This window comes from Macaca fascicularis, chromosome 7 (assembly GCF_037993035.2).
Source record: "Macaca fascicularis isolate 582-1 chromosome 7, T2T-MFA8v1.1".
Classification (NCBI taxonomy): Eukaryota; Metazoa; Chordata; class Mammalia; order Primates; family Cercopithecidae; genus Macaca; species Macaca fascicularis.
Window position 1 is genome coordinate 26357812 of NC_088381.1, and position 26311 is coordinate 26384122.

The following is a 26311-nucleotide window of genomic DNA, read 5'->3' on the forward strand; positions in this document are numbered from 1 at the left end:
CAGAATGAGCTTGGAGAACAAAAGTTCACAACCGAACTTATAGGACCAACAAGCATAGCCTTCCTTCCTTAACTCATTCACCATTTTCTGGGTTTATGTCAGAATGAGCTTGGAGAACTGAAGAGAGGACAGATATGACAAGGGACTCTGAATTCTTCCAGAAGGAATCTTTTTAGACTTTGGTCCCAAAATGTCAGAGACATGATGATGAAAAAAATGTCTATCTCTGTGTACCTCGGTCTCTCTCAGCATCACTGGCCTGGTCCCACTCACCACAGCAGCATGTTCCCCCTTCTCATGACATGGCTACGAATGTTTATCTCCCTTTCTTTCTCCTTTTCATGTTTTATCTGAGTCCTGATCTAAGTTGACATTGTCCTACTTACTTGTCTTCCCGTGAAATTCTGAAATATGTTAATTCTCCAGTTAAGGAATTTCTATAACCCGTTCTTCCTACTTGCCTTCCAAGTTTACTAATCTACCCAGCGTGCTGCTCTTCCCCTTCTTAATCTGTTCAGAAGGTAACATCTCACCCATGTTTCTGAATCTGCTACTGGATTTCTACAAAAATGTTAAGCCCCTTTGACTCACACCATGCTTGTCTCTTTTACTGTGCTTGTGCTTGCTCTCAAATCAGTATCTTTTTCTATAGCTTGCCTTTCCCTTGGAAAAATTGTCCAAAATGAGGCCTGTGAGCTTCTTTTTAAAACTCAGCTTTTTAAAATACCCAGTTTAACTTGTAATTTATGACTCTCCATCCACATCTAGTATAGATGCCTCTCTTCATTGGCACTAAGGACTAGTACATTCAAGATGCGGAAAGTCCCATCTATTCTGATGTGATCTAATACACCAGTAGGTGTTTGCTTGTGACAATTTCATTAGCCCATCTCTGAGCTTCCAATAAGACAGAAAAGCACACCATTTCAAGAGCCAAAAACCAGCCTTCAAGTATTCATCAGCACTGTGACATACCTGATCACTCAGGGTTGGGTATAAATTCACCTTCAAAAATCTGAATACCACCACTGGCAAAACCGAAGCCACTGTTGTTAAGAGAATTACCAGCCAGATACACTTCTGGGTCAGGGAATGTCGTGCATTACCTATTATTAAAGAAAACATGCACTGTGGTTACAAGTAGGACTGAATTATTAATTAACAGGTTCTTTGTTCCTACAAGATCTTTTTTTTCTTTTCCTTTTTTTTTTTTTTTTTTTTTTTTTTTTTGAGATGGAGTCTCTCTCTGTTCCCCAGGCTGGAGTGCAGTGACGCGATCTCGGCTCACTGCAAGCTCCACCTCCTGGGTTCACACCATTCTCCTGCCTCAGCCTCCCGGGTAGCTGGGACTACAGGCACCCACCACCAAGCCCAGTTAATTTTTTTTTGTATTTTTAGTAGAGACAGGGTTTTACCATGTTAGCCAGGATGGTCTCGATCTCCTGACCTCATGATCCGCCCGCCTCAGCCTCCCAAAGTGCTAGGACTACAGGTGTGAACCACTGCCCCTGGCCAAGATCTTTTTTGAAATGGTGGGATTTGGATCACCTAATGTCACCATGATGATAAGAAGGCAGAAGTGCTAAGATCACCCTCAGGAATTGCTTAGTGGCCTGATCACTTAGAGATTACCAGCCTGAACCAAGCATTCTCTCACCCAGGCTCAGTCTAATATCACTCACGGAGCACAATTCTCTCTTCCAGCATCAAGATCTTGTGGTTACAAAGCAGCCATTATTTTTAAAAAGCACATTTACCCTTTACCCTTGTGGACTCTTGAATTAAAAGTGTCATATCAAAACTACACAAAAAATCTTCCAGATGCAGATACAGTCTCAAATAATGATTGCATTGATTGGCTTGTCATAAAAGCGGAGCTTTTTCTACTGCAGGACCAACCTTTTAAATTCCAGGCAATGGCCTGAGAAAACTCGCCTCAGAGGGACTTGTTATTTCTTTATTGTTCATTTGGTTATGAGGTCCTCAAAGTTCCAAGATCAGGAAGGCTCCTGGGTTTGTGAAAAGAGCATTCCCTCACCAGGAGACTGTTGATGTAGCCATCCAACATGCTAGAGCAACAGGACAGTGAAACTCATTTCCAAGCCTGAAGTCAGTTTCCTTACTCTTTACTCACACCTCACATACCCCAATGTGGCTTAAACAAGGCAATAAGGATCAGTAAGGCAGGCAGACAAGCTCCATGGGGAGATGACAACCCTGCTTATATCACCAAAATAAACTTTTGTCCCTGTTCATTTTCTAGAGATTTGTCATCATACCCCCAATTATCCAGGTCCCCTATCCCAGTATTCAAATGTTACCACCATTCAAATGGGCTTTGGGTATGAGGGCTTGGCTACTGAATGGTATGTCTGCTTTTTCTGGCTTTAGAGAGAGGAATCTGCCTGCCCAAGAGCAGCTGATTCCAGTTGCCTTCAGCCATGGGCAGAAACAAACTTGACTCAATAAATTAAATGTCTCTTTGAGCTCCTTGAAGCTTGGTACCCTCAGGCATGACTGAGAAAACAAGCTTCACTTTGAAACCACACTCCTGCTTGCTGCTAGCTACTAAGGAAAAAAAAATTTTTCCTGAAACCCCAATGTTGATCTAACTTTTAAAAAATTTCATTGGCGCTCAGTAATTAATTACTGAAATGGCATGTGCTTAGCTGGAAAGAGTGGTCCCTGCACAAATTACTTTCTCCAGTTGAGGCATTCTCATCTCATTATGCATCACAGTGCTCTCTTAGGACGGAAATCTTCCAGTCAATACACTGAACTTTTCGATTTGGCAAACCATCTTAAAAAAATAAAATAAAAATAGTTTTAGTGTCCTTGTTTCCCAATATGCTTATTCTTACTCATGACCAACATGTCTCTACATAGTTGGAATCTTTTGGTAAACAAAGTATTACCAGTACGTATTAAGTAAGAGTGGTGCAACTTAAAGATTTCCATTTACATGTAGGAAAAGGCAAAAGGTGAAGAACAGTTTTAAGTGTATGCATGAATTTAAATTGAATTACAATTTCAGGTGCCTTTGCATCAATGTGGATTTATAACCTTACTAACCTTATAATCCTATTTCAGTCCTTGTGGTCTTATTTTGCTTTCTACATAAATTAGTCCAAGAATTTATTTCCTCAATTAGTGAATACAAATCTCACTCTTGCCTGATTAAGTTCAAGAATGTTGGTCACTGCGCATCTCTCTTTTCCAGTTTGTTTAGATGAACTTGGTTAGCAGTTTATTTCACACACACTAGAGATTTCAAAACCTCTGAGAAAGTATATTAATATCCCTCTTTTATTAAGCTCAGTGGCCTTTGCTGGGAGTCCTTTTGAAATGTGGAGTGCAATGATAGTATACCCCATACATAGACTAGAGGCATACTCTTTGTAGAATAATAGAATTTTTTAAGGGATTTTAGAGGGTCCTTTGCTACTCATCTGATGTTCAAATTCCTCTGCAATGTTCCCACCAGTAATCAAGCCACATTTGCATGAATAATAACAATCACCATCATCACAGTTAACATTTATTTAAAAAGTACTATGTACCAGGATATATGCTAAGTGCTTTATATGTATTATTTCATTTAATCCTCATACATTTTCCATGAAAATAGGCTTATTAATATCCTCAGTTTATAAGTGAAGACATTAATGCATAGTATAATGTTGTGAGCTGTATGTTTAGTCTTTTTCTCTGTTTTCTGGCATAGATTTAAAACTCCTTGAAATCCTCAAAGTGATATGTGTCTTTTTGTTTGTTAATGAGTTGACTGATGGCTGGAAGTCCCTAGGTAGCTTTAGGATTGGGGCTGGTCATCGAAAGACTAAGGTAGGATTAGAGGGTTGGGACTTTCAGCCCCAGCCTCTAAGCTCCTGGAAGAGAAGAGGGACTGAAGGTTAAGCTGATCGCCAATGGCCAATGACTTTGTCAATCATGCCTATATAAAAAATGTCTCCATTACAGCCTTAAAGAACAGGGTTCAAACAGTTCCTAGGTAGCTGAACATGCAGAGGTTCCTGAAGGGCAGCATGCCTAGAAAGGGCAGGGAAGGTCCACGCCCCTTCCCCCATACATTCTCTATGCATCTCTTTATCTGTATCCTTTGTAATATCCTTTATAATAAACCAGTAAATGTAAGTGTCTCCCTGAGTTCTTTGAGCCACTCTAGAAATTAATCAAACTCAGGGAGGGGGTTCAGGGGAACCGCGATTTATAGCCAGCTGGTCAAAAGTAGAGGTAAAACATCCTGTGGCTTGCTACTAGCATTGGAAGTGCGGGGGCACTCATACAGAACTTAGCCCTCAACTTGTAGGATCTGACACTACCTCCAAGTAGATATTGTTGGAATTGAATTGGAGAACATCCAGCTGGGGTTCTCTGCAGAAACACCTCATTGGTTGTTGGTGGGACGAAATCCCCACTTCTCAGTGACCAGAGGTCACAGAAGTCTTCTGTGTTGCTTGCTGAGTGAGAGTATAGGAGAAACTGAATTTGTTTATTCCTATATATTCTCATGTGGAAAGAAGAAACTTGCCCAAGGTCACACAGCTTGTTAAGTGGTAGAGCTGGCGCTTGAACCCTGACTGTCTAACTACAACGCCTACTCCTCATGCCACTTACGGAATAATGTCCAGGAATTTTTAGAAGGCTCTAAATTATACTTTGTTTCATTCTTATCTAAATGCAAATAAGCTTTATGGTTGAATTCTGGCAGATGTTGGTGATAACGTGGCATAAAAGGAGCGTCTAGTATTTCTTTTTCTTCTACCATATATGAGCATTTTACAGGTCTTCAGGTAGCCCTAATGTATGTGCTATGCCTCTCATTGGCAAGGAGACAGCCTACTACATGTAAGCTGTTGAGAACCTGTAAGCTACTGTGAGTGATTCTTCTGCATCCAGTAGAGGCAGCAGAAACTGAGCTTTTAGAGCCAGGGTTTTAAACTTGGAAGCCTTCAGATGCCTGGCTCAATCAATTTCTGGACAAAGGATCACTAATCATCCCCAACTCCACCTAACACAAAAAATAAATTATAAGACAAGTAAACAGCAGCACGACAAGTAAACATGACTCACTTACCAACAAATGGAAACTGGTTTGGGAAGATGCCAAAGATGCCATTACTGTGCATTGTAAATAAAATGGAGAAATAAATGGCAATGCTCCCCCAGATGAAGACATGATTAATGAAAGTCCAGTAACTGGTATCCAAGGCTATCTGTAAATAAAATCAAATGCAAAGGGGAGGTCTTTGAGGATTAAAAGAGCACCATTTATCTAGTGATGTTTCCCCAGAATGGCCCTGTGGCAGGAAGGTTGCACCTGCCTAGTTGCCAAGTCAACCATAGGCATCCCCACTTTCTGAACACACACAGGGGACTGATCTGACTTCATATTTCTGGCAGAAAATTGACTTTACAACTTCTATACTCAAGCTATTATATCTGCCAAGGTCAAGTCAGAATCAGGAGGTAAGATGTTAAACATGTTAAACTTCTTTTAAGTGAGAAATATGAAAACACAATGGCTTATAATTTTTAAGTTACTTTCCAAATGCCTCTCAAAACTTTTCTATTGGAAAAAAATTCTTTCTGTAATGGGCAAGTGCAACATGTTATACTCAGTAAGTAAATGTTCACAATACCATTTTTACATATGCATGATCTTTTTTACACCAATATCCCAATTCATTTTGATGATCCTTTCTCTTCAATTACTCAACTTATAACAAAGAAAATTCTTCAGCCTTATTTTGGCATAAAATTCAGAAACTGGGATTCACGATGGCCTGGGAACATGGTCATGAGCTCTTCTTCCTTCTAGTAACTTACTGCGGCAGCTCAGCTGAAAGAGTGGCCTGCTATTGGAGAATCAAGGACGCCACTGGTAAATAGGAACACCTGAGTTCTTCAGAGGATTAAAAAAGTATGTTCTGGTATCATTATTTGCATCTCATAGGGCCCAAGTGATCCAGGTCCAAGTGAAGGTTTGCATTTCTTGTAGTTTGTTGCAAGACCAAAGATTTCTCATCTGTCTGAGGCGGCCCTACCTGCTTAGTAAATAAATTCCTCTCAGCATGCTGAGAGATACTTTCTCTTCCCACTTGTAATTTACTGTCCCTTAAAATGTGTCCCCATTAAAATTATGCTGGCAGCCTTTGATGTGAACTACAGGGTTTATAAAAGTACAGCCTTTCCTCTCCTCAGGAGGTCTGAAAACAGCCCTGCCTCCCATGCCTCAGCAAAGACATGCCTGCTTTCCAGTTCATTTGGCTGCCAAGACATTTCACCAAAATCTCCAACTTTACCTTCCACCACCTGTTAGTTTAACATTCTCAAGAGACAACGATAGCCTGATCTGTGTGGGTAAGAGTAGGCGAAGAAAAATTACAACCCATTTAAAAGGATTCAGCTGAAAAAGCAAGAATAGGTGGCTCCTATTGAAGCAGAACTAATAGAAGAGACAGACAAGCACGGTAACAACAAAATATAATAAGACCCCTTAAGAAGATGGAATTAGGTCTCAGAAAAAAATCTGAAAGAAAAACACACTATTTCTGAATTTAAAAATTCAACAGCAAAACTAAAGAATAGTCAATGAATAGAACTAAATTAACATTCTGGACAAAACAATACAAATAATATCTTACAATAGAGAACAAAAACTTGGAGACATGGAAACCATTTGCAAAAAGATATGAGACATGAAGAGCAGATTCATAGATCTCAGATCTATGACCCCAATATACAAATAATGGCATTTTAGAAAGAGAAAAAGGAATCAATGGAAAAGTAACAATCAAAGAAATGACAGCAGAAAACGGCTCTGTGATAACAAATAGCATAGACTTTCAGATTGACAGGGTCCTTTAGGTCCTATCCAAAGTAATGAAAGAAGATTCTGGTGACATAATTTTTTATGCAGAGAAGGAAAAAGAATCAACCTAACATCAAACTGTCACAGTGAAAAAGAAGGGTAAGTAAGATAAAAACATTGCCAAAACTGTTTAATTGAAGAAGCATAAGGAAAGGTTTACAACAGGATAGTGAGACATTTGATGAAGGATAGAATTTCATATTATCTGTGGAATTCCATTCTGCCAATATGGAAAGATATATATATTTAAGTAACTATGAAAATAAAGAGAAATCACTAGTAAAAAAGAATATAATAGTAAAACTTGTAAATTATTCATTAGAAATGGGATTTTTTGTTGTTGTTGAGATGGAGTCTCGCTCTTGTCGCCAATGGCATGATCTCGGCTCACAGCAGCCTCTGCCTCCTGGGTTCAAGTGATTTTCCTGCCTCAGCCTCCTGAGTAGCTGGGACTACAGGCAGGCGCCACCATGCCTGGCTAATTTTTTTGTATTTTTAGTAGAGACAGGGTTTGCCATGTTGGCCAGTCTGGTCTTGAACTCTTGACCTCAGGTAATCTGCCCACCTCAGCCTCACAAAGTGCTAGGATTACAGGCGTGAGCCACTGAGCCTGGCCAGAAATGGGATATTTTAAAACCATAATTAATGCATACAAGTATGAAAGAGTAAAAAAAAAAAAAAATTGAAAAGCAGAATTAAAAGTAATCATAAAATAATATAGCCTGATAAAATACAGGTTATTACAATAAAAATGAGTAGCTTAAACATTCTTATCAAGGAAGACTGATAGAATGAGATAAGAAATAAATGGAAATGAAGAAATTGGCCCAGATTATGTATCGGGCAAATGTAAACTAAAAAAAGCAAGAGAAGAAAACTAATACAAAAATACAAAACTTAAGAATCTTTTATTATGAAAAAAGATAAAAGCTACAAAGAAAAATAATCAGATACCATTTAATACAGATACAATAATGATCAGAAACCATTATGTGGCAAAGAATATAGCTTAAATTATATGAGGTAAAAATCTCTTTGAAACACAAGGAAAACTTAATAGGAATCATAATCACAATGGCAAACTTTAATACGCTTTTCTCAGCATTTGACAGACCTGATGGCAAAGGTGATGGCTCTTCTGGAAGTCTGTGGCCAACCTGTTGGCAGCCCGCCCGCAGTGTGATGACAACCAAACTGTAAGGTGTGATAACAGCGGCATTTCCACGGAAGATACCTCATATGTTTTAATAAACCTCTTTTGTCGCTTAAATTTTTAAAGTGTCATTTGGAACTACTATCTTTTTGGGAAAGTATTATGGCAATGTTTATGAAAATGTTAAATGTACACACTCTCTGACCTAGCAGTGAAAACAGCAAAATACCATTCTTTATCCAGCAGATTGGTAAAAATTAGAAGTTCTAACCCCAGAAGTCTCATTTCTAGGAATTTATCTGACAGTATATAAAATATATGCACTAATAGATGCATTGTAGCATTGCTTCAATAACAAAAAACATATAGAAACATCTTGTATGTTTATCAATAGATGGTAAATAATTATACATTCATATTATGAATTTATGTGCAGCTATTAAAACAATTAAGATAGATCTGAATGTGTTGATTTGGAAAGCTGACCAGAATATCTAGTTAAGCAAGAAAAGCATATTACAGAACAATATACATAATTTTTATCCCCTTTTGTTAAATATGTGTGTATGCATCGTCTCAAAGTACAGAAAAAGTATGGAAGGATTTAAGCTATGGTCATCATAGTAGTTAAAGAAGGGAAGGAAAGGAAGATGGTTCATTTTATTTTAAACACTTTTGTACTCTTTGGAATGTTTAAAAGAGCATTTTATAATTCAAATAAGTGAAAAATACTTTTTTAAAAAACAATAGAGACTACTTAAAGTTGGCCTGTAGCATCAGCAGGACATAAGATTTATGACTGTAATTACAGACCATGGAAATTTCATGGGGTTGTTACCACAATGAAAAGTCAAGCTTAAACAGTGAGGAAAGGATATTAATGCTGCTGTCAAAGTGAGCTTATTCACAGAATTCCTGTAAGTTATTATTCTATATATTAAAGACTACAGTTTTTGATTGAAGCCAAAATTGCCTAGCTTCCATGGTTACAAACATTTACATACTTGGGTCTAAGAACTGTATGGTAAAACAGACATTTTCAGGGCTTCCTAGAAATAAAAACAACTGATAATCTTTTCCAAATAATTAGACTAAAATGACAGAAACTGGGAGTCTATATGTTCCTCACGTTGAAACTTTGCCGTTGAAAGAAACATCTATGTGCTTGTCACCTATTAACAGTTTGTCTCCCACGTTAGCCAAGGGTGATACTGGTATCCTAGGTGTTCCCACATGAATGAGAGAGGTGGGGACTGTGAATTCCCTGTACTGACTATGTAACTGGGAAGGCCACAGCTTCTACTTCTCTTTACAAAGAAGGGAGGTTCACATAGCTTTGGAGCTGGGCATCTGGAGTCAGAAGACCTCTGTTCAAATCCTGGCCTACCACTTTTTGTATGACTTGGAATATAACTTAACCTTCTTGCTAAGTCTATTTTCTCAATGGTGGTAACAGTACTTACATTTCATAAGACCATAAAGATAATTAAATGAGATAATGGGATTATCCTAGTATCTGGCACAGTATCCAGTATTTCCTTTATGCTCAGTGTAAGATTTGTTCTCATATTTCTTGAAAATTTTGTGTTTTAACCAGTCTCATTGTAGACTGTTCCAGATAACACTGGAATTAGACAGAACTGGGTTCTAGTACTGGCTCTGGGACTTAATGTGTGACCTCAGGCAAGTCATTTAACCTCTCTGAACTTTCTCTATAAAAGGGATTCATAATATTTACTGCGTAATGGCATCGTGAGTAGTAAGTATAATGCATGGTATCACTCATGGTGGTGATGATGATACAGGTCTCTGACAGCTGCCATCAAGGACAGGCCTGCTTTGGTCATCTAGGTTAACACAGAGTTGAGGGATAGGTGGACAACACAACCAAATGACCACTAAATTCAATGTGGGATTCTGGATTGGATCCTAGAAGAGAAAAGAGTAATTAATGGAAAAACTAGAGAAATCTGAATCAAATCTGTAGCACAGTTAATAATATTATACCAATGCTAATTTCATAGTTTTAACAAATGCACCATGGTGAGGTAAGATGTTACCATTAACATCAGAGAAAAGCTACATGAGGGTATGCAGGAACTGTCTTTGCAGTATCTGCAACTTTTCTATAAATTTAAAATTATTTAAATTATTAAATATTATTATTAAATATTAAATGATTTACATTTAAAATTATTCCAAAATTAAAAATCGTTTTTAAGAAATTACTCCTGTTTGAACAAGATGCATTTGTTGTTATTTCCCAGGCAACAAAAGGTTATCCATGTTTTAATTATAAAATAATTCAAAGTAATACTCTAAATCAGTGAAGGGCTGCTGAGAAGGGTAATTTGCACCCTTCAGCTGAAAATGATACAATCTATTTGGAAAGTCATGTGTCAAGTGCCTTAAACTTCCTTATGTCTTCTAGCCCAGAATTCCCACCTTTAAGGAGATAACCTTAGAAAATAACTAGAGGGTCATGCTGAGAATTATGTACTATATGAAACTTTGCCATTGTATAACTTGCCACAGTGAAATGTAGAAGCAATCTAACAGCAACATGGTTGAATAAATTATGGCACATTCATATGGTGGAATACTACAGCCATTAAAAGGGATATTTCAAAGAATATTTTATAAATAAGATAAATGCTTGTGACACAAAGTGAAAACATAAGACATAAAATTTATATACATATAATCTGATTTCCATTTTTTTATGCTAACCCTGATTTGTGTTTGTGTGAATTTTAATTTTTCTCTGCATGTCTATACTTTTCCTGAATTTCCTGCAATGTATTCCTTTTATAATGAGATTAAAAGGATTTGTGTTTTTAGGGCAGAGGCACCACAGGTGCATGCATGGCCTAAGTTTCTGCTTGGCTGCAGGAGGTGTGACGACCACAGCACATGCCACCTTCTGAGGCCATGCGGTACTTGACTCTCCCGTCACTGCCTTGCTTTTGAAGGCATCTAAAATCTCTCATTTTTTCCCACACCACATTTCACAGCTGGGTCATTCTGCTGAACTCAGCACAGGAGGACTCTCTCTCAGACTGGTTGGAAACTTTGGACACATTTGAAAACTGTCAACACAGTCTGTAAACACATCAGTTATAATGATTCTTTCCTAGGAACTTGACACACCCAGATGAACTCTCTTGTTATGACAGGAGAGAATTTCCTCTCAACATCTCCCTCATTTATTCAATACTCAAGAAATATCCATTGTGTGTCTGTCACACTAACAGGTGATGTGCTCAGCTCTGGGTATACAGTGATTAATAAACATTTCCACTGCTTTCATGAAGGTTATGCTCTACGAGGTACAAAGACATTAAACGAGGGAACACACAACTAAATTTGTACTTACAAGGGTAAGTGACAACTATGAGATACAATAATTGATTTCTATTCCACTAGAGAAAATAAAGGGGCCTTAGTTTAAATGGATTAACAGAGGCCCCTCTGAAGAAATGACATGTGAGGGAAACTAAGGGAAGAATGTTCCAGGCAGGAAAGTGCAAAGCCATAAGGCAAGCAAGAGACTCGTGAATTCCAGGAGCAGAATAAAACCCAGTGTGGCTGGGGCGTTGTGAGTAATGGGATTGGAGGGATGGCTAGGACCACCATTGTCTTTGAGGAGATGGAAGGCAGAGAATAGATTTTGAAGAGACAAATGGCCATTAAGGTATGAAGCAAATGGATTTGGAAATCCTCTCGCAAAACATCCTGAATGAGGGGCCAATGGTTACTTTGAGCCTAAGTGTGAATCCCCTCTGAAAAAGCATGCATATCATTCTATATCATTCTTATAAAACTTGGATAATCAAGGGTGAGAAATTTCAAAAGTTTATCTTAAAAACTTCAAGCAACAAGAAGTCACTTGAAGCTTTTAAAATAAGCTTTTGAAATTCTGTAATTTTTTTGTGACTAAAAAACGTTTTTAAAATATGAGAGTTTCTGTGGGTTCTCAACTTGTGAGAAAGTAGAAATGTAATTTCAACATTCAACTGGAATAAGAACGGTATGATTTATGAGAAAAACAGTTTCTAAACATAAAGTTAATATAAAAACATGGCACTGGCACTACTGTAATAGCACGCAAAACAAATTATGGGCAAGCAAAAAGAAAAAAGAGAAAAAGATGCATGGGCATAACAGCAGGCTTTTTCTAAAATTAGAAAGATTAAGTTAACCAAAAATTGTAGGGTTAATTGTGAACACCAGTTTCTCACACACAAACACACACACACGCACGCATACATGCACACACACATACACACAAACATTTAATGCTTGTTACATGTCATACCTACAATGACTCTTCCAGGTAATTTATTATCCTTACTTATAAACAGATCATGTAAAGGACAGTATGAAGAATGATTTCTATTTGCTTTTTCTTCAGATAGTGGCCTTTTATTTCAGTTACTACCTTTCAAATAATCTCTTGGCGTACCAAGGAACAGGCCTGATCCAGAGGTGAATCAGCTATTACCACTAAAAAGATGTCCCTGTACACCCCACCATGGTCCTCTCTATGGAAGGAGAATCCAGAGAATCGGAAATGTACCCTCATGACAAAGAGAAGATCACCTAATTATTAACAGTTTGCTCAGTAATCAAAAGACAACAAAACAAAACAGAGGTCGCATAGCTTGCTGTACCTACTCAGAGCTACAGATTGTAATAGAGGAAAAGTTTTTCTAACTATGTGTGGTGATGCACACCTATAATCTCGGCTACTCGAGAGGCCAAGCCGAGGAATTGCTTACGCCCAAGAGTTCCAGACAAGCTTGGGCAACATAGCAAGACTTCCACTCAAGAAATAAAAATAGAAGCTTTTGTGAACTTTAACTCATTATCTAATGGCATTGACCACCATTCGCATTAAAAAGGAAATAGAGACACAACTCAAGATGGAAGAAAGTCAACGGAGCCTCAAAACATCATCCCCACCAGAAGCGCTCCTCTGAGTGTGAGATTCGGATACGCCACAGACTAGCATTGAACCTCTTGAATAACTCCATAGAAATGTATTGCCAATTGACGAGTTGATGGGTGCAGCATGCCAACATGGCACAAGTATACATATATAACAAACCTGCACGTTATACACATGTACCCTAGAACTTAAAGTATAATAATAAAAAAAAATTAAAAAAAAAAAAAGAAATGTATTGCCAAACCTTAGATCTCACTTTAAAACCTGGCAGTTATTACGTCTTAAAGAAATCATGGGAAAGTTTCTCTTTCTGTTACTGGAATTTTTTTTCTTCAAGTATAATCATTTCTTTTTACATACAACGCACAACCCAAAGAAGGGATACATTGTGGGTTTCTACTAACATGGAGGTTATAGACACCTAATGCTAATTCTCCTCATCTGGTAATTGATGTTCAAGCTTCCTGTTTTCATCTCAAAATGTGTACTTAAAAAGAAAACCCCAGTATTAGGATTATTTCCCTCCAACAAGTAGACAAAATCAATCAACAATGAAATAGAATTTTTAAAGTTGTAAACCCATCATGTTAAGGTGCTTACACCAACAGCGTTACCTGCACACTGACCACAATGACCAAAGATGTGGCCATAGTAACTGCAAAGGACTGGTAATCAGCAATATGTTGCCCATCTTCTCCAGCCACGTTGTAAAAGGCCCCATAGGGGATGAAGAAAAGGGCTAATGAGGTGTAGATTCCATGTAACACGCAAATGAAAAATTTACGCTTGTTAAAAAGTAGATTCAGCTGTCCTGGTTCGTAGAGCTGGGGACAGTCCATGCTGTTCTGGTCACTCACATCCTGTAAACAGAGTGTAATTTCAGTGGAGAAGGATTAAAAAGAGTCAGAGAGGCCTTGTATTCCCTATCTTCAGAAATAGCAAATGCCTGTTTAAACATGTCCTAATATGCACTACTCACTGGGCCAGAACAGGACGTTATCTTGTTTGTATTCCCACAATAAACCAGAAGATAATAAAATGATCTCTACTTTACAGAGAAGGAGCTTGAGTCTCCAAGAGAGATTCATGAGAGGTCACACAGCTCGTAAGTAGCAGCACCAGGGTTTGATTTGAGCCTAGCTATTTGGCTTCAAATTGAAGTTTCTTTCCTACACTCTCCTGCAGGCTGTCAGAAGCATTCATGCTCCCAGAATTCCAGCACATCATGGGCAGCCAATGGGCCCCAGAAGTTAATTGCCAAGGTAGTGAGTGGTAGTGACCAGGAGATGACAGCAGAGAGCTGTGGAGTCAGAACGGTCAAATCAGAGCTCATGACTTTGGAGGGAAGTGTGCAGGAAGAAGAGAGCAGAGAAAAGGGGAAACTGCATTTGGGATTCCAGGTGAGAAGGAGGCTGGGATGAGGATCCTACCCAGTGAGAATTTTAACAGCAGTTACCAGGTGTTCAGGACAAAGAAATAATATAGACAGAATGAGAAGGTTTGACACCAACCAGGTCCCAAGAGAAACTAAATGCTTCTCAAACCCAATGTGCACGCAAATCGCCTGGGAAACAGATTGTGATTCAATAGGGCTGAGGGCCCAAGACTGCATTTCCAGCCATCTCCAAAGTAATGCTGATAACCACAGTGAGCACCAGAGCCAAATGCCAAAAAACCACCAGGAACATCAGAGGACCACAGGTGGAAGAGAAGTGGCAAAGCGGAAGCAACACAGGTGGTGAACTATTGTGGGAGAAGAACATTCCCCTTCCTGCTTGTGGGATGGCCCAGGTCTCTCCTGAGTCCCATGGAAAAACACTGGCATATTCTCTTTAGAAAGTCCTGTTTTGAGATGCTTTTGGATGCTTGTTCCCCTAGTTCAGTGACTGAGGGTTACGTGCGCAGGCTTTGAAACAAGACAGTCATGAGCTCAATCCCTGGTAGCGGGTTTAGCTGGTGTGTTATCTTAAACCTGTTACTTAATCCACCCGAGCCTTGGTTTCCTCATGCCCAGAAATGCAAACACCACCACCTCCCTCATGGAACTATCGCCATGATTAAACCAGTATGTAAAGTATTTAGTAGAGTTCTTGCCATATCACAAGTAATAAATATGCCAGATGCTTCTATAAATAATTAATAAAATAATGATAATAACAATAGCAATAATGTAGCAACCTCAAAGTTAGGAGGCCTGGCTCTAGGCTTAGCTGTGTCGCTTATTGGCTGTGTGGCTTTAGGGAAATGACCCTCCAAGGCTTGGTATCTGCCTTAAAAAATGAGCAGATCTGTTGACGATTGCTGAGGCCTGTCCGGCATAGCATTCCACAATCCTGTGATCTGTTTAAGGGCCGAGGTTGACAAAGCAGGAAAGGAGAGGAGCAGACACTCAACTTGATGGTAATAGGAAGCCTTATTATATTTTTTTTTTTGAATTGCACAACCACCATCTTTTCCCAGAAACTGCTTTATTTTTATTATTTTATTCCACATTCTGGGCAGCTACAAAGCTCCAAGAAAAGAAACACTTGTAAACATGGGCACTGAGAAATGAATGTGCTTAATCCTTTACATCTAAGGTCTGCAGAAGTTCATTACTTTTTGTATAATTCCACAAAATATGCCTTTCACAAACTGCCCTTTTCACGTATGAGAAGAGAGACTACAACTGACTACAAAGCCAGCCGAATGGGAGACTGGAGTGAGCTCATAATGTGAAGATTTATATTTTGCAATAGACAGCTTTGGGCCAGAAAATGAAGCCTAGCAAACAGGTCTAACAACAGCCTGGAGAAAATCTGGTCTCCTTAAAAATAATTTTTTTTAAAAAACAAAAATCCTTTTTAAAAATAAGACACTCTAATTGTGCCACGGAAATTCCACTGGCTAGTCTTTCACTTCCCCACAGGCAGCCAGACTTTTTCCCCTTCCCAGGAAGTCCCTTCCAAGGCTCTGAGTATGCCAAGGATCTACCATTTTTGTGATTGATTCTCTCCTTTCTCCCCACTCAAGCACTTTGATGCTGGGACAAAAGAAATCCATGCTTTTTCTTTCCATGGCTATGGGGCTTCTCGTCCTCCTCTCCCACTGGCAGACTGCTCTTCTGGTCTGTGGCTCCTTTCTGAGCTGTGTGTAACAAGGAAGTCTCACTGCAGACGTTAGCCCCCTGTGTTCCAACCTAGCTCCATGATATTCTATCCTTGCATGGTTCTTTATAAGCTCTCAGAGGCTAAGGCAGCATTTCCCTGTGTGTGAACCACACACACTAGTTCTATGACATATTAATTGATAGATGCTATATGAAAGCAAAAAAAAAAGTACAGTCATAGAAGTTTGGGAAATGCTGGGTTAAAATGAAGTTAAAGAGATTACTTTGTACAGGACTTCTACAGCCTTTAGAACAATACATGGGGTACGAATCTCTAAGAGGAGAGTAACCAACTTTTATCAAATAATGCTTTCGGGGAAGCTAGGGTTCAAGGGTGAGGAAGGCACAGTGGACCTGAAAGCATTTGTGATCCATACAAAAGCAACTAAAACAACTGCATTCCTAAGGCTTCTACTTAGAATTGTGTCTTCTACTTAGAACCCACAAAAAACCAAAAGGCATAAAAGAGAAACTAAGTTATAAAGATGGAAAAAACATACCTGGTCAAAAATCCCCATGGCTAAAACAGGCAGTGATGTGTAAACAATGTTAAAAAGGGTGATGAACCACTGGTCATAAACAGTCTGAAAAGAAATATAACATATAAATGAGAAAGACCATCCATAGTAGTGAGAATATTCACGTTTAAGTCGTGAAAATATTCACCTTTAGGTTAAATAACCAGGTTTTCTGAGGTAAGTGGGAGTTGACTTTTGGAATCAGACAAATATGAGTTCTCTCCTGGACCTGCCTCTTAGCAGCTCTGCTGCCTTAATGGGATACTAGATCTCTCTAAATAGCAATTTCATTACCTCTAAAGTGGTGTATACCCTTCCTGCAGCACGGCAGTGAGGACAATAATACACGCAGTACCCCTAACATAGTGCGGGACACGTATGAGCCCCCTGACCTTGTGGTGGGTTGCTATTTCATTCTCCAGGCTTTCAGTGGCTTGTAATGAGTCCAATTATCTGACCTAAGTGGTAAACAAAGGATTCACTAAAATCTTCAGAGATAAGTATAGGAATGAGCCTGTTATTTCTATCCTGTTTTAAAATGGAGAGGTTTTTGCGGGGGAGTGGTTTAAAGTAAGATGGGCATGAAGCTACGTGCTCACTATACTGGGCATAAACAAGCAAAACAATAAAAATATCCCCTCACACCTTTGTAGAGTAATTACACAAGAATTCCCTGCATGGGCCTCACTAAAAGTCAATGAGGCATGTGGAGCAGGCATATATCCCCATTTTGCCAATGAGTACACACAGATGTGGAAACAGAACCTTTCAGTGACAGCGCTTATTACGGACAAAAGCAAAAATTAAAATCCAGGTCTTCAGCTGCTAACCAATGCCCCTTTTACCACTCCATCATTCATTCACTTATTCATTCATTCAATATTTACTGATAAACCGTTATGTGCTAAGCATTAGGTTCTAGTCAATGATAATTCAGCATGAATTAATCAAATAAAAATTCCTCACGAAATGTACATTCTAATGCAAAGGGAAGGGAAAGACAATAAACAAGATCAAATTTACAGAGAGCAGGAGGACTGTGTGAGTAAATTAGTTAGAAGGTAGTAAGTGCTAGAGAGGAAAGGGGATAGGGAATGTGGGAGGGCTGTAATTGTAATACAGGGACTGGAGAAAGTCTCACTGAGAAGTGAATTTGAGATAAGATCTGAAGGAAATGGGCCTAACATGCAGCTTTCTGAAACAGCTGGAAATGCTGGGACATCCAGCATTCCATACTGCAAGTAGGCCCCATGAAACAATCCTAAGGCAAGAAAGCATCCACTGCGCTCAGAGAACAGCAAGGTGGGCTGGTTGGGTAGAGCAGAGTGACCTGTAGGAAGAATAATGGATGTCAGGAGGTAAGAAGAACAATCCTATGTAACTAAACATGGCTTATTACCTAAAAGAAACTAGAAGACATCAGAGGACTTTAAGCAAAAGAGCAACCTGGTCTTATTTACATTTTAACAGGATCACTCTGGATGCTATGCCGAGAAGCAACTGAAGAGAGAGGTGGAAGTGGGAAAGCTTAACACTCAGAGTAACCGTTTCTAATAACGAATTTTAAGTTCTGTGCATGGTAACTCCCCTTTGTTACTCTCTGATTCCTATTTTCATCATCTGGTCTAAACCCAGCTGTAAGGATTTAGAAAGAGGGACTATATCCAATGGCATGCTGATAAATGTTTAACAACAGACTAAAAAAAAAAAAAAAAAAAAGCCTTGATTTGTAGCGTTTGCCAATTTCCATGGTGTAAATATTCCTCCATGACTGATTTCAAGCAGTGATGCCACTGAATGTGGAGTTGAGACATATTCACCATTATATAGTATTTATACAATACAGACCCAATATAATCTCAAGAGCATAAATAGTAAAACATGGGAAAATAATTAGGAAGGGATTCATTTTGAGTATATTAACTGTCTTTTGTTTTTAATATAACTTAAATTGTACATTTACATAATATAACTTTTAATAATGGCTGTATTTAACCACTGGCTCACAAAATTCCTGAAGATTTAACAATCAGCTCTTGTGAATCAGTATGGGCCAGTTCCAAGATACCACAGCCTAGGTCCATGCCGGGAGCAAAGTGGTACAAGACAGCAGAAGCCACCTGAAGGATAATGCACTCAACGTGGCATGAGAGAACTTGCAGAAGGGCAGGGCAGTAGTCCACTAGTCATGCAACCATGAGAACAGACTGGAAAAGCTGGCTGGCACTCCCTGGAACCCCCCTGGGTATTTAGCAGAGGTATCTGAAAGAAGCCTGAATTTATCGTACATGATAGGGGGCACATACCATAATAATTGATTCATACCAAACCTCCTGCTGAAGATAACGAAAAAAGTTGAGAAAAAACAAAAGCATCTTCATCAAAGTATCAGTGAACTAACAAGGCAGTGGGGAATGACTGGTCAAGATCAAAAAGAGAATTAGAACTTAATAACTATCTCAAGGCCTAGGGTAATGCTATTCTTCTCTAGACTCTATATTTATTTCCTTATACCAGCTGTTGAGGATAGAATGAAGGCCTGATATTTTCTGGGTTAGCCAACTATCCTGCTATGACAGAGTCTGTGACCTCACTGCTGGGAGGCTGCCTTTGGGTCCTAGCCCGGAGTAGGAAGGGTTTCATCATGATCTCTACCCTTGATGGGCACTGAACCTTCTCCCTTCAGCCCAGGAAACTACTGAAGGCACAGCTCAGTCTGTGAATTGCCCCCTGTAGATAATCAACACTCCCAAGGTACATGGTTCAGAGCAGTGTGACCCTACAGGGTCCCAGCCCAGAGCAGCAGTTGTGACAGGGTCCCAGTATCCAATTCCTATCTATCCTCAAGAGTCTACCAAAACTGCAGCTCAGCCTCTGTATCTCCCTTCTGATGAGTGAATGTGTCCAACCCTACTTCTAGATACATATGTTCACAAATGTCTATCTTGGTGCAGCAGGATACACATAAAAATACTCATAGCAGCTACTGGTCGTAATAGTCCCCAAACATCAAGTATGGGATAAAGATATTATCACCTATCGATACAACAGAATACTGTAGAATAATGAAAAGCAAAGAATTATAACTATATCCAAAAACATAAATGAATAAAAACTACACATAATATTGAGCAAAAGAAGCCAGATACAAAGGTATAATTGCATTTAAATACAGTGCGAAAGTATGAAAATCTACTCCTATGTTGTTCTGGAACTCCTAATCATATAGTAAAATTATAAAACAGAAGAAACGTGACTATAAGATGGCAGGGTAATGGTCACCTCTAGAGGATTGGAAAAGAGGTCTCAAGGAAAAACCGGGGAGCTCTTGTTTGGAAATGTTATATTTATTGCAGTGGATCATGGTACATGGGTTCTCATTTCATAACAATTTAAGCTGATATTTACATACTTTTTAATATATTTGTTAAACTTTGCAAATAATAAAAAAATTAAAAATTAAACATGTGACCTTATTTTATAGTTATAGCCCAGTGAGACTTCAGAAAGTAGGAAGATACCAAAAATCCTGATGCCCAGGCCACACCCCAGGCCAGTTAAATCAGTATCTCTGGGAGAAGGATCTAAGTTTTGGTCATTTTAAATTTTTCCCAGGTAATTCCAATGTGACACCAAGATTGGGAATTACACTCACTTTCTTTTTTTTTTTTTTTAATCAGAGCAGCTGACACAAATCTTCATCCCATTGATGATGGCATCTGACAGTTTCAGCTATTAAGAAGAGAGAAAGAATCTGAGAAATTATGGCATACTCAACTGTGGACAGCTGAGTCTGGCATAGTGTGCCCTCATCATCACAAACAGGCTCGCATTACAAGCTACACTTATTCGACAACTATCAGCATTTGTCAACTGGCACCCAGATTTGAAGCCTCATTTCACAACTGGAGCAAGAGAGGACAGGAAGGAAAAATCAGAATAAGGTTTCAATGAGTTTCTGCAAATTCTCAGAAATCAGTGTCACAATAACAAAAAGAAAAAAAATAGCTGCTATTTACTAAACATCTACTCTGTGCCATTTTAAGTGCTTTACATATAGCGTCTCATTAAATTTTAACAACCCCATGAGGTAGGTACTGTTAACAGTTCTCAGTTTATAAATGGGAAAACTGAGGGCTATCAAGGTTAGGAGATGGCTCAATGCCATACCTTAAATGCAAAGGTTTTCTCCAGGATGTGCTTATTTCACATTGCATGCCTGTATCAAAATATCTCATGTACCTAATAAATACATACACCTACTATGTACCCACAATTTTTTAATTATATTTTTAAAAACCCAAAGGGGAAAAAAAGGTTTTCCAAGTGTAGTTCAGAACATTTTAGGGGATCCATAATGTCAAAACTATTTTCAAAATAATACAAAAAGTTATGTATTTACCCTTTCACCCCATTCTCTCATGAGTGTATGATATGTGACATCACAGCTGGCCGAATGCAGGTGAAATGAGAACCCAGGTGTTTTCTATTATGTTAACTAGTTTTACAAAAGTGTGAAACAATGGCATTCTTCCCATTAACTTGTTTTTTTTTTCAGAAAATATAAGCATTTTTCTTAAAAATATGTTACTTTTGTAAACGTGTCATGGGTTCACCATTTTTTAACAAATTAATAAAAGTGTTTAGATTTTTTTCTTCATTTTCATTCCTAAGATGATAAATATTGATAGTGGGGTCCTGAGATCACAAAGTTTGAGAACTGTCAGCCAAGCAAGTGTCAGAGCCAACTCCAAGCCTATGAACTTTAGTGCCCACAACATTGACCACTGCATGAAACCACCTCTCTCAATCAGTGGTGTCATTTGGAAAGTTTCCTTGGCCTGGCATGGTGGCTCATACCTGTAATCTCAACACTTTGGGGGGTCGAGGCTAGTGGATCACTTGAGCTCAGGAGTTCAAGACCAGCCTTGGCAACATGGTGAAAACCTCTCTACCAAAAATACAAAAAATTGGCTGGTTGTGGTGGTGTGCACCTGTGGTCCTGGCTACTAGGGAGGCTGAGGCAGGAGAATCACTTGAAAGTGGGAGGCAGAGGCTGCAGTGAGCCGAGACCACACCACTGCACTCTAGCCTGGGTGACAGAAGTGAAACCCTGTCTCCAAAAAAAAAAAATAAGTTTTCTTGAAGGCTTTTTCCCTCACCTTGTCTAACATAATTGAGAGCATACAATAAACACAATTTTATATGCTGTTTTTTGGCATTTAAAACAGGGCTCTCCAACAGCCTATAACAGTCCATAGCCTGTCACCACCTGCGGCACAACAGGTGAGCGGCAGGCAAGCCAGCCTGAGCTCCACCTCCTATCAGATGAGCAGCTGCATAAGATTCTCATAGGAGCACGAACCCTATTGTGAACTGTGCATGCCAGTTCTATGCCTGATGATCTGAGGTGGAACAGTCTCATCCCAAAACCATCCCCCGTCTGTGGAAAATTGTCTTCCATGAAACCATCCCCTGGTACCAAAAAGATTGAGGACCACTGATTTAAAATAACAACATTAGCATTGACCTGGCTTAAAACCCTCTAACGGCTTTCCATTTTACTAGGAATGAATCCAGACTCCCTATTCATCATGTCCTAAGAGCCCTTCCTGGTCCCCTGCCTGCCAGCCTCTTCAACTTCACCTCCCAACGTTCTCACCCTCCCTCACCTAGCTGAGGCTTCGCTGATGGGCTTTCTCCAACTTAATCGGCTCATTCCTGCCTCAGGACATTTGCATTGGCTGTGCCCTCTGCCTGGAACACTTTAATCCCAAGGTATTCATATGGAAGTTTCCTCTGAACACTTGGGTCACAGTTCCAGTGTCACCTCACCCTCTCGATGAGACCTTTTACATTACCAAGTTCTTTCTTAACAATTCTGATATTATCTTACTGATTTCTTTCTTTATTATCTGTCTTCATCCCACTAGAATATAATCTCCATGAAAACAGAAATTTACTAACAACTACAATTTTAATGCCCAGAGCAGGATCTAGCCATTGGTAGATACTCTACAAATATTTGTTGACTATAGGTGCTCTATAAATACTTGTTGAATTAATTATTTTACAACTTTTTAGTAAATGCTACATATTTAACTTTTTACTAGGCATTTTCCCATAGATGCACCATAGATTCAAACTCAATATATCAAGACGAGAGCTCATCCTCATACTACCTTAACCAGTTGCCCCTCCTGGGTTTCCTATACCAGTATCTGATACCATCACATCCACCCCAGCATCCAAATCAGAAATCTGAGATTTCTCCCTCTCCCCAACACACCATACCAAATCACTCCCCAAATACCTGACGGCTTGTGTTCCTGCCCAAGCTATGCTTCACTTCTGGAACTTTCCTCCTGTTGTCCCCTCTGCTGGGATGCCCATCCTCTTACTTCTTATCTGCTTCAATATGTTTGATCCTGGAAGGGTCAGCATGGGATGGGAGGGTGAGGAGGTCTTCCAGGAAGACTTTCTGAGCCCTGGCCACTCCCTACCTCTGTGAGTGGCTTGCAGACCACTCATCGGTAGTTCCATGATGCCCCCATACCTCACTGCTTCTTAACTCCTGACTTACAATTATTTATATGCTGGTTCCCAGCCCCGTCTCACGAGACTGCGAGCTACTTGAGAGCGGGTAATCTAACTGACCTATGGGGGCCAAGAACCAAACTCAGCACCTGCTCAATAAAAGGAAGCTGGTGTCTTAAGGGTAAAGGAGTCAGCAGACAGCTGTGTGGACTTGAGTAGGATACTGAATCTCTTTGAGTCTTGGTTTCCTCAGCTATATAATCAGGATTATAGGGAGGCTGTGAATATTCGATGAAATGAGGTAAATGCCCCTACAGCACCTGAAAGACAGTGCTCAATAAGTGAGCACCATATGATGGAAGGAAGAAAGGAGGGAGGACAGGGGGAGCATGCAAGGATCCAAGCTTCAAGCGATGTGTTTAATGAGTAAATAAAAAGGTACATTTTCATGCTAATTATATTTTTACAAAAATAGAATTCTTTATTGAGACAATTAACCATAGATATTTATTTCTATAATAAACTATGGTAGCCATGAGATCCATATAACATCAGAACAAGATTTAAAGAAAAATTAGTACCTTGGTACAATTACTTTCTTCATGAATACTTAATTATATCAATCACTGTTCACTCTAATTATGGTTTTTATCTCAGGATCTACCAAAATGTGTTAACCTGAGTCCTTTACCTTAGAAACCAAATTTGCCAGTTATGGGCATTGGCTTAGCACAGTTTAGACTTCAGGGTCTTTCACAGAAATTAAGGCTACAAGCAATTTTTTTTTTTTTTTCAGACGGAGTTTCGCTCTTTTGCTCAGGCTGGGGTGAAGTGGCATGATCTCAGCTCACTGCAACCTCCGCCCTCCGGGTTCAAGCAATTCTCCTGCCTCAGCCTCCCAAGTAGCTGGGATGACAGGCGCCTGCCACCATGCCTGGCTAATTTTTGTATTTTTAGTAGAGATGGGGTTTCACCATGTGGCCAGGCTGGTCTTGAACTCCTGACCTCAGGTGATCCACCTGCCTGGGCCTCCCAAAGTGCTGGGATTACAAGCATAAACCACTGCTCCCGGTCAAGCAATGTTTCTTCTACAACAGGTTTCTGTTCAAGAATCCTTGCAAGAGATCTGCAGCTACTCAAATAGCTATTCTAGTAAATGCCCCCCTTCTTCTTGCGGTCCTTAAATCCCCTTGGAAAAATTTTAAGTCCCCCTTCTGGTGACTAGGACTAGCTGAGAGGGGCACACGAGCCCCGATCAACCTCCCTGTTTCTCCCCTTCCGAGCATGCTCAGACATTTTACCACCTCTTCTTCCTTCCCAACCCACCCAACACAGGTTAATCAGATGCCCTGAAGAGAGGGGAGGGTGGGGGTTGAGGGGTGAGGATTCTTTTCAGATTTCTAGGCTGACACTCTGATTTTGGGTGACTCAAATTGTTTCTATGAAAGGAGTCCCACAAAAAACTCTTTTCCCTAGGGCACCTGTACTCACAGGGGAAGCCACGCCACCTCTGCCTCCGAAATATTTGTTCCCTATCTCCAATATTCTGAACAAGAGAGAAAAGCCATGCTACTACAAGATGTCACCGGTCTGTTTAAAATCCTATAAGTGTCTCTTCACAGATCAGAAAAAAAAGAGGGAGGAGAGTTCATTTTTCCAACTTCACTGTTTTTCTATTTAAGGAAAGCTTCTCCTTGCTCCCTTCTTTATGGGAGCAATTTATCAGCCTTATCAACCATTTTATAAAGTTAAAAATACTCCAGCTACAAATTACAATCTAAAAACAGCTTGGAGAACACAAAACCTGTGATTTATAGAATGACACATTTAAATAAACCTTAATAAAGTTCTTAAACAGCTACAAAAGGCTTTCTGCTCTTTCTGCTCGACCACTGGCCGAGCTCCTTGTTCAAATAACAAGATGAACTTACTACCTCTTTGGAGATATGTATCCCCCTTTTCCTATGTGTTGCAGAGAAAACCTATCTAATGACCTTTTGGGGGCCTTAAAAAGCATTTGTCATTTAAAGAAAACACACTGTGGAATAAATATGAGGCGCTTAGCCTCAGCACATCTGTGATTGATTTGTGTAATTAGTAAAAACCAGCTCGCGGCATCCAGGAGGAGTGACCCAGGCCTGAACACTCGTCCAGTTCTGGACTTTCCCCAGAGCACATCTGGAAGGTGAGGGGGAGCAGAGCTGCCATGCCAGGTGGAGATGGGCTCACAGGTAACCAAATCCATGAAGTCATCAAAGCCTTAAGATTAGTCGCACTCTTTCATGTCACTTTCCAAACTTTTTGTTGTTTTATTATACTGTTTGACAGAACTAAAGTTTTTCCAGCCTTGACAAGATAATTGCTTCCATATCACAGTAGAATTGAAGAAAAAAAAAAAAAACCATACACAGCCCTGTATCTCACTGACAATGATAAATTGTTATCAGATAATATCATCTCACAAGTTCACAGTACCAGTAGTTGCATAGTTTTGAGCATGAATTTTCTAAATAGGACCTCAACCAATTTTTTTTTAATTTAGCTGTATCCTTGGTGGGGGACAGTTCCTCTTTATGAAAAGTCCTGAGGGCATAGGGTGCTTTTAAAATAAGTTACAGGTATAAATAGTGACTCCAAACCCACAGTGAACTCTACAAAACTCATATGGGTTTCAATAATAGATTGGGATAAGGCATGTCCTTAAAAGGCACCCATGATTCAGTTTAGAGACTTAGTCTCCTTTATCCAAATGTCTCTGGTCCAGAAATCTGGCTGGAAATCTCATTAGAACAAATTTAATTTAATTTGTTTCTCAGTGGCAGTTGAGTTGGAGCATTTGCCAGCAGAAGGTGTCCTCAAGCTTCCAGACGATTCTACAAAACAGTTTGCCTAGGGACAGGCCCGCCCCTCCCACAGCGCTAAGCTATGACACTCCGCACAAGACATGAAGTCTCTTTCAATAGAGGGCTCATTTCCTCCACATAGTCATATCGAACTGAGTGTTTCTGGACGTTTCTCCTTTAGATTCCAAATAAAGGAAACATTTGCTGATTAGGGGTTTAGGGAAGACAGTTTTTTTTAAAAAAAAAAAAAAAAAAAAAAGGATATAGCC

General features: G+C 39.4%; 2 protein-coding genes across 4 annotated transcripts in view; one reads left to right on the top strand and one right to left on the bottom strand.

Moving 5' to 3' along the window:
- Positions 1-20938, top strand: part of DTWD1 (DTW domain containing 1) — a 263321-nt gene extending 242383 nt beyond the window's left edge. The window contains exon 5 of the mRNA XM_065547337.2: positions 20343-20938. Coding sequence (XP_065403409.1) covers positions 20343-20401 — 59 coding nt within the window. The 3' untranslated portion in view covers positions 20402-20938. The remainder of the gene's footprint in view (positions 1-20342) is intronic.
- Positions 1-26311, bottom strand: part of ATP8B4 (ATPase phospholipid transporting 8B4 (putative)) — a 258688-nt gene that overhangs the window by 2952 nt on the left and 229425 nt on the right. For 2 of the 3 annotated variants that reach the window (XM_015452812.4, XM_065547325.2), the window contains 4 exons: positions 16645-16728; positions 13611-13856; positions 5096-5234; positions 976-1106 (listed from right to left, as the gene is read on the bottom strand). In XM_015452812.4, the coding sequence (XP_015308298.3) occupies positions 976-1106; positions 5096-5234; positions 13611-13856; positions 16645-16728 (600 nt within the window). The remainder of the gene's footprint in view (positions 1-975; positions 1107-5095; positions 5235-13610; positions 13857-16644; positions 16729-26311) is intronic. The other variant, XM_073995770.1, reaches the window with a different exon arrangement.